Source organism: Triticum aestivum, chromosome 5A (genome assembly GCF_018294505.1).
Source record: "Triticum aestivum cultivar Chinese Spring chromosome 5A, IWGSC CS RefSeq v2.1, whole genome shotgun sequence".
Taxonomy (NCBI): domain Eukaryota; kingdom Viridiplantae; phylum Streptophyta; class Magnoliopsida; order Poales; family Poaceae; genus Triticum; species Triticum aestivum.
This window is the reverse complement of record NC_057806.1, coordinates 444,428,174-444,437,036: the sequence shown is the minus strand read 5'-3', so window position 1 is coordinate 444,437,036 and position 8,863 is coordinate 444,428,174. Positions and strand designations below refer to the sequence as shown.

At 49.6% G+C, this 8,863-nt stretch overlaps 1 protein-coding gene across 1 annotated transcript; it reads right to left on the bottom strand.

Annotated features, from left to right (window-relative positions):
- Window positions 1-514: 514 nt before the first annotated feature.
- Window positions 515-6,083, bottom strand: LOC123103893 (microtubule-associated protein futsch). The gene is made up of 5 exons (XM_044525589.1): window positions 5,619-6,083; window positions 3,125-5,478; window positions 1,440-1,850; window positions 1,116-1,345; window positions 515-1,000 (listed from the first exon to the last, which is right to left on the bottom strand). The coding sequence occupies exons 1-5, from the start codon at window positions 5,813-5,815 to the stop codon at window positions 731-733; spliced, it is 3,462 nt and encodes a 1,153-aa protein (XP_044381524.1). The 5' UTR covers window positions 5,816-6,083; the 3' UTR covers window positions 515-730.
- Between the last annotated feature and the right edge of the window lie 2,780 nt (window positions 6,084-8,863).

Below are 8,863 nucleotides of genomic sequence, written 5' to 3'. Positions count from 1 at the left end.
GACGCCACGCCCGCATTTACCTTTTGAATTACAGTGACAAAACCACCTCACGACAGAGCGTAGAAAGTGAAGAAACTACGACACAAGCCGGCCGGTCCCTGAGTAATGAAATGCTGGTTCCATCGCTTCCGGTTCGGTACTTGTGTTGTTAGGATCAGTAATAAGGCCGCCATTAGACGCCTCATGTGGCAAGCAAAAGGGCACGAGGACTGTTCACCCGGAGGCCAGAGGGGAGGTCAGAGCGACCAATGCTCGTGGCTACCAGCACCGGCACAATCCCGCACACACCTTATTGCCGCGGGAAGCATGCCCCCTTGTGCCGTGAACAGTTGGTTTCAGAAACGGCAATCTGCACATTCTGACGGATGCACGATGGCTTCATTACGACTTGTGCTACTAGTATTTTCTCTAGCTAGCTAGAGCTAGGGGGTGTAGTAAGTATAGTAGTACGTTCTGATGCTGATGTATGGCTTCATTACAATCGTACTGTTTCCTAGCTAGCTAGGCTAGGGGCTGCAAGTAATAAGTAAACTTATATACCATGGGATGGCTCTGTGGCCTATGCCATGTTCATCAGGTTACAGTCATAGGCACCCGACCTGTGTAAGCTGTAGAGAACCGGATTACTAAGAGGCTGAAAGGAAAAAAATTTTACCTACAAGCCGTGGATTACATGGTGAGGATTGCTTTCGTGGAGGGAGAAAAAGAAGAGAACAAAATCAGAGATGGTTTATGTTTTGTACTCCAGGCAGGGGAAGAGCAAGAACGAAGCCTCCCTGTGGATCCGCCTGTTGTCGACCAGCATGATCTTGTCCAGCTTCGCCTTGCACCACTGCAGCTGGTCGCCGGTGATCCTCGGCATCCTCAGCACGCGCGCCACCAGCCGCATGTCCACCTGCGAGAAGAAGAGGTTCTGGTCCGACCGGTCCTCCTTGGGCTTCTTGAACTTCTTCACGATGCAGTTCCCCGTCCTCAGCAGGTCCTTCAGCCTCTTCTCTTTCTGCACCACATCAGTAGGTAGTGTCACAACAGAGTAACAGTACTTGTAAGGCACTGTAGCAAATCATCTCCTTGCCGGCTGTGTACTAGTAGTATTGTGTAGAAGTAAAGCTTACCTTCTGTAACGTGGCGTGGATGGCCTTCACAAGAGCCTCGTCCCTGGGGTCCTGGAGCTCGACGTGGGCAGTCGACAAGCCCTTCAGCACCGACGTCTGCGGCTCTTTGTCGGCCTTGATGAACTCCCACAGAATGTGCATCGACTCCTCCATGACGACCTCCAGCTCCTCGCTCGTTATCACGTAGTTCCCCTTGCGTTGGTCCTCCATTCTGTCCTTCAGGCTGTCCTCTGCAACCCAAACTTCACGTTAGAGCTCATTGTTTCAAGCTAAATCCAGTAGCAGACGTCGCACAATTGACTGCTAAAAATTCAGAATTCTCACCTCTTATCACGGGCACTTGCAAGAAGTTGCGAAAGGGGCATCGTTCCTTGACGTAGTCTGGCAGCCGAGGGCCCTTGAAGGGCTCGTCCTCCACAAACCTCTGCACCATCACCTGAAACTGCTGGAACTCCCCGGCCACCTGGTTGTAGTGGTGGCTGTGGTAAGGGTCGGATTCCGGCAGGTCACAGGCTTGCTCGTACTGCCACCGGAGGAACTCCCACGACAGGCACATCTGCCCGACGTAGACCGTCTCCAAGTCGCACCGGAGGTCCTTGAGGAGCCGGTCCGATGGATCCTCGGGTGATCTCCAGCGAGCCGATCGGAAATTGTGCGACAGGATGGATAGCGCCGTTGGTGACAAGGCCTTCATAGAGTTCGTCGACTGTTGGGGCCCTCTGAGCTGGAGAAAATCTGCAGTGACATTCAGTACATCAGCACGTTAATTAAAGGCACTAAAGAAAAAGAAGGTAAGAAATCCATTTCACGGAGCATGCTGAGCTGGATGAAATATTATGTTGCCAGTATAAAGCAAGAAAGAGCTTCGTCTGTCCTTAAACAGCTTTAAAAAGCTAGTAGATGCAATGCTTCATAGACACAAAAGTTGCAGGCGATGTGAATAGCATTTCTGCAGCAGTCCTTTCTTTAACTAGTAGTATCCTAAAGGAATGGACTACGGAGTTCTGCATTCTTCCTAGAGTTGAACAACCAACTGAAGAACATCTCTCTTTCCCCATGCAACCTCTTTGGGTAATAAGGCTAAGTATTGAATCTGGGTAATTAAATGTGGAGATCAGTTTTCCCCTAATCAATCACCATAGCTTTTACCGGTGGTACTTTACCTGCTTTTACCGGTCACCATACCTTTCAAGAGAAGATGGGTTTTTGGGATAAAGCATTGTGTGATCCCGGTCAGTAATTCCACCGATTAAAATCACGGGAGAAAGGATTTAGTGACAGCCCTAAATTGCAGCGTAGAGTAGGCCTGACGGCGCTATCTCCCGCGATTTTGTTAGGCATGCAAATTGCGGGGTGGTTTCCCAGCGGCAATAGTGGCCAAATCGCGGGTGATTTAAAATCATGGTTAATTACCTTGGAACTTGTTATCCCCCCTGCTTTCTGTATTAAATATTAAGTTGAATTCTCACATACTCTAAAGAAAAGTTTACATTTGAACCTAGATTGAAATAAACAAAATTGGATAGTTTCATATTTAAATATAATTATTGAATTAGTGGCTTCTAGTTAGAGACCCCTTTTGCCCCTCAACTTCGATAAATTTTCGTTAGAACATTTTGGTGCCAGTTTAAAATTCTAAGCATGTTAAGATCACTTTGAGCGTTTCCTCATTAGAAGGAAGATTGGGCACAAAATATTCATCATTGTATTCCCCTCGATGACAAAATATTTGTGCTTTCCTAATAATAGGTTAAATCTATTATTAGTATGTGTCTAGGAACAAATAAATATTTAAGCATTATCTACAGAATAATACTAGATATCTGCGATTATGATGAACCAATTGAATACTAGATCATGGAGCATAAAGTACCATCGTTTCAGAGAAAGGTGGGTGTGCAACCTAATTTTTCCTATAGAAAACATGTACAGTTATATTTAGGTAAAAAAAAGGAAAAGTGGAATCAAAGAGAACTTGGAGTAAACTGGTAATGTGAAGTTAGGCATACCTATGGCATACATCTTCTGAAAGCACAGGATGTCAAACTTCCTCATCCTCTCCCTGTAACTCTTGAAGAACTTGTTCAGCTCATCCATCGGGTCCTCGCGCAGGAACTTGGCGTCGATCCTCCATGGTTTGAGGTCCTCCATCGGCGCCTTTGGTGACTCCGACTCCTCCAGGATCGTCGGCAGCCCGGCTGACCGCACCTTCTTCAGCTCTAGCTTCAGCTGCTCGATCAGGTCTTGGTGCTCCCACAGTGACTCCAATTCGTCCTCTTCTTCCTCTGTCAAGTCCTTCCACTTGCCTTCCTTATCCTCCTCCTCGTCCAGAGACTTGGCCTTCTCGGTAACTGAAAAGTGGACATGTCGAGGGGCTTTGGCTAGATGATCATCTGCACTAGCATGCTTATCCTCTGTTGGCTCTGAAATGTTCTCGCCGTGAGGGATTACTCCATATCGATGATCATCTCTACTGAACTCCTGCTCTGAGTGCTCCGGGGTGGTACGATCGTCAGAAACTGCTGCATATGACCGATAATTTGTGTGGGCAATTGCTTTGTGATCATCGGAGCTGAGTTCATCTGAATGAACATTTCTGCTGACAAATTGTTTCTCTGAAGGCTCAGGGCTTCCCATGAAATCATAAGCAACCTCGCCTTCTTCCTCTTCTTCTGTACCAGCAATTTCTTTCCAAACATCAGATATAAGTTCATGTGAGTGACCTTCTACTAAAACAAATTTCTGCTCCGGATGCTCTGGGCTTCTCCTGTCATCAGTGTCTGTCTGACCATTCGTACTGGCTGCTTCTTCTCTGTCACGAGAAACAAGCTCAGGTGGATGACCACTTGTACCGACAAGAAGTTCCCTCTCTGATGGCTGTGGGCTCCTCTCGGTATCATCAACTGCTTGATGAGACGAAACAACCAATTCTCTGTCAGTGGTTACCTCTGGACTGCTCTTGGCATCAGAAATGGCTTCGTATGAATGATCGTTTATGGTGATAATTTCCTTCTCCGAATGCTCCAAGCTGTTCTCAACGGCGAATTCGGCGTCATACACCGGTGCCGCGATCATCTTCTTCTTGCTGCTCGAGGAGCGGTCATCGTCATCGTCGTCGCTCATGTCGATGCTGCTCCCCTCCCCTTCGACGATCTTCGCCTCGGCCTCTTCGGCTTCTCGGGGTGTTCCCGTCTCGTCATCCTCTTTGTACTCGGCTTCCGGCGAATGGGTCCGTGACCACATGTCCTCGGGGTACTTGACGCTGTCCGGCGAGGCCTGGGCGACTGAGCCCGGCGACACCGTGGTTGCCGACGAGTCCCGGAAAGACAGCTGCAGCATGTCCACCTCCTCCAGGGATTCCATGGCCTTGAGCACCTTGGCCTTGTAGCTCCGCAGGCTGGCGGCGTCGTGCACCCCCGCCGAGAAGTCTTTCTCCGAGTGGAACCAGTCGCTGTCGGAGTCGACGACAAGCTCCTTCACCGAGTACCCGTCGTCGCTGGCGCTGGAGTCTGAGTCGGAGTCGCCGAAGCCGGAGAACTCGGAGGCGAAGCTCGTCCTCCCGCTCACGGCGCTGTCTTTGGACACCGAGCTCGCCTGCTTCCGCATGGACGGCGCCCTCTTCGTCAGCGACGCCACTCTGTCGTACGCGACGGGCTTGTCCGCCGGCAGGAAGTCGTTCGCCGTGACGGAGTTGCCGCGGCGAGAGGAGCCGTCGACCACTCTCCGTTCCTCAAGCTGCGCCGCCGGCTGCAGCGGCGGTGGCGGCACGAAGGACTCCTGGACGCGCACCGTCATGGTCTCCGGCTCCCTGACGAACCCACGGAAGTCCCGCTCCGTCAGGAACCGGTAGTTGTGCGTGGCCGGAACGATCTTCGGCTCTGCGTCGACAGCCTCGCCGCTCGGCTCATCGTCGTCTTCTTCTTCTTCCACTAGCACCTCTGCTTCCTCTGCTTCGTGCTCGTGCTCTTGCGTGGCCACCGGAGCGAATGGAATCAGCGATTCCTTGCCCTGCTTTTTTTCCTGGTGCTCCTCCTCCTCTTTCTGGACTGGTGCTGCTGTCGAAACCACCGGGGCCTCTCGCGGAATTTCAGGCATCTGATTCTGAAAGCTGAAGCAGAGGCTCGACGGAGAGGCCGGAGCCGGCGGCGGCGAGGCCGGGGCGACCGGCTCGGGCGGCGCGTCGTCAAAAGCGCGTTCGTAGGCGGCCATGCCCTCCACGAAATCCTCCTCGCTGGCGTGCACGAAGCTGAAGCTGCGCATCATCTGGAGAACCCTGTCGTCGTGCGCGTCCGCCTCCCCGTCCCTCTCGTCGCCGGGGAAGCCGCCGCCGCGCGGCCTCCTCTCCGTCTCCTTATCCTCGCCCCTGATGACAACAAAAACAAGTTACGGAAACCCGCCAATCAGTCGTGCCACCAACGAACGACGAGCTAAAACAGCGGGGAGCGATCGGGAATTCAGAAAGCCCGAACCCACGGGAGACGGAATTCAGTTAGTCTTAATTACCTTGGGGAGGAGGAGGAGGAGGACATGTAGGCGGAGGCGACGTGGATGGCGGCGACGAGCGCGACGGTGAGGAGCCAGAAGAGGAGCGGCGTGGAGGCGGAGGAGAGGCCCACGACGGAGTGGATGAACCCGCCCGAGCCACCGCCACCGCCACCAGCCGCCGCCGCGGCGCGGGCTCCTTCCCCGACGACATCCATGGCCGCCGCCGCCGACGACGCTGCTACCTTCCTCACTAACCCGCCTTCCAAGCCAACATAGCCAGTCCGGCGTACCAGCTCGTATCTGCCGCGCCTACCGCCACTGCCGATCCTGCCGTCCTATGTACGCCGTGGTCGTCGCGGCGTGCGGGGAGGGGCGGGCGAGGAAAACAACGCGGCAGCGGCCTATGTATGGTATGCTATGCTATGTAGCGATCGAGCGAGGGGGACGAGGCACGGGGAAAGACGGACGGAAAGATAGCCCCCGCCCCCAGCGATACGGACGCGGCAGCTGCGATTCGACCGCGACCGCGACCGCGACCGCCGCGCTGCCTTCCCAGGGAAGCCCCCGCCCAGCCAGGCCGCTACAGGCACGAACGCACGAACGGGTCCGGTCGGACCGCGTCGCGCTCGCGCCCTACGAAAGCGCGACGTGACGCCCGCGCACCTGATCGGACGGCGAGGAGGCTGTTTTTACCGGCGGACGGCGGCGGGGTTGGGTTTTGTGGCGGGTGGGGCGTCGGCCTCGCGTGCGACCGGCCGTCGCCAGGTGGGGGTTAGGTTAGTGTGGAGGCTGACTCGGCCGGAACAGCAACAGAAGTGCCGCGTGCCGCCCTGTGCTTTATTTCCAAGAAGATCCTTTCCATTGGTGCTGTTATTTCGCGGGATCCTTTCCGCTCGTGATGTGTTTTCCTTCCTTCCTTGCGCGACACAGATGCCTTCGCGCGGGGGAGGGGAGGGGAGGGGAGAGGAAACGGACCGGGCACCAGATGTTTCACCGGGCGGGGTGAGGCGCGTGTCCGGTTGCAGATTCGGCAGATATTGATTGGATGGATACCTGATCTCTTCTTTTGGATCGTCTTAATGCCGGGGTCCAACAAAGCCGCTTGTGTCTGTACTGATGCTCAAAAAAAAAAAAGCCGCGTGCCAACATATGGCAGCCATTGATCATCGTTCCGGTGTTGGTTATCTTTGTTTGCGGCATGCAGTAAACTAGTACGTAGAAGACAGGATTAGAGTAACATAGTGGTATCTTATCCGGTATTATGTATTTGGGACTAGCAAACATGCTGGTGTGGCAGACAATTAAAGAACTGAGAGATGATTAGAGTAACATAGGGAATAGATACCGTATCATAATAAATGCTATTATGCTATTATGTGTCATGTATGGTAATAAATTAGATAACTTATGATATTAGTATGCACTATGAAGTTAGTATTATACACTAGTGTCATATGCATGATATTAATATATGACACTCCCCATTATGAATAGCCTAATACGATAGGGATGTAAGATGATGCTTTGCGAGAGTGGCGTTTTGGCACATGGGGAGCGCGCTCCTTATTTTAAAATGTGTTTTAAACATATTTTTCAAATGTCAAAAAATTCCAAACAAAAACTTGGCATGTATATCTTGATATCGTACATGCTCACGAAGTCGTTTCGTGAAAAACCGACAACTTATGTGTTGTGTGTGAAAAAGACAAAACCCGGTGTTAATATATGCTTTTCATAAGATATCCTTTTGTCCTTTTTATACAAGCCACAAAAAATGTCGGTTTTCTCCGAAACTTAATATGCACACATATAATGTCGAGATGTATGTGCCAAATTTTTGTTTGAAATTTTTTCACACTTTGAAATATACTTTTCACGTGCAGGAGCACCAACGGATTTCCGTTTCCTACATCCTTTATCATATTTTTTGTTATCGGATTCGGAGCGGAGCGGATAATGACAGAATGCTGATTGGACTATGGATTTTATCTGGTTACGGATTTGGAGCGAAAACACAACGGGCTTGGATCAGAAACGGATAAAATATACGGGGTTATACCTGCAATCACATGATTTATTTCTAGTACTAGTATGCAGATGGGAGAATATCAGGTGATACCATCACTTGAGTGCTACCATGATACCAGTTTGAAAATTTTAATTTTACATGTGTCAAAAAATTTCAAAAAATTTGTGAATGTTCATCACATGTGTCTACAACATCTAAAAAATTCAGATTAAAATCCGAAATACACAAAGAGAAACAAAAAAGAGAATCCAACATGAATAGTGGCAATAAAGACAAAATGGTGAATAGTGTCAAAAATGACACTATTCACATATGAATTTCTCTTTTTTGTTTCTCTTTGTGCATTTTGGATTTTGATCTGAATTTTTTAGAGGTTGTAGAAACATATGTGATGACCATTCACAAATTTTTTCAGAAAAAATTGACGCATGTAAAATTAAAATTTTCAAACTGGTATCATGGTAGCACTCAAGTGATGGCATCACCTGATATTCTCATGTATGTAGATAATATAAACACATCTATTTTTTATCCAACCACATAACACTAGAGAGTGGCCAAGTCCTTTGGCGTCAATAACACACACACACAAGTAATTTTAACATGCTCCTTTTTACCCTCTGATTTAACATGAGAGGTAAGAAGATAAGAGTTAGTCAGACCACTGCTTAATGAATGAGTCAGATCTATTATGTACTCCTACCTCTCATGTGGGTGGGTGGGGTGGGGGGGGGGGGGTAAGAAGACCATGCTAAAATTTGCCCACACCAATAGGTAATAATTTATATGTGGTGATTCCATTTTGTATAATTTGGCATTTCGGCTTGTTAAGGCATAAATTATCGCATAATCCTATTTGATAACCTCGGATATTTCACAGCCGCCATATATTACTGATACCATATTCACCGGATATCCGGTTGATCAAAATCCGTAACCGCATTCATATCTCGTGGATTCGTGCAATTGCATGCCATATCTTTAAAAACGGATGTGGATACAGATTCGGAGCGGAAATTATGTGTACCATTTACATCCCTACAAATGCCAATAGGCAGCAGCAACACAAACGATTGGCGATCGAACACGCCGAACCAATAGAGAGGGCAGGAGGAGGTCCAACCAGTCACACACGTGAACTGCCTAGAGTTCACTTCCATGACAGTTCCAAACAAAACTTCATTTGTGTTGAGTTTATTAGATGAGCTTTATCACCTCCTGCAAAAAAAGAAAA

Coding starts and splice junctions, on each gene's coding strand:
- LOC123103893 (XM_044525589.1), bottom strand. CDS start 5,815: ATGGATGTCGTCGGGGAAGGAGCCCGCGCCGCGGCGGCGGCTGGTGGC. Junction 5,479..5,618: donor TCCTCCTCCTCCTCCCCAAG/GTAATTAAGACT, acceptor TGTTGTCATCAG/GGGCGAGGATAAGGAGACGG. Junction 1,346..1,439: donor GCAAGTGCCCGTGATAAGAG/GTGAGAATTCTG, acceptor TTTGGGTTGCAG/AGGACAGCCTGAAGGACAGA.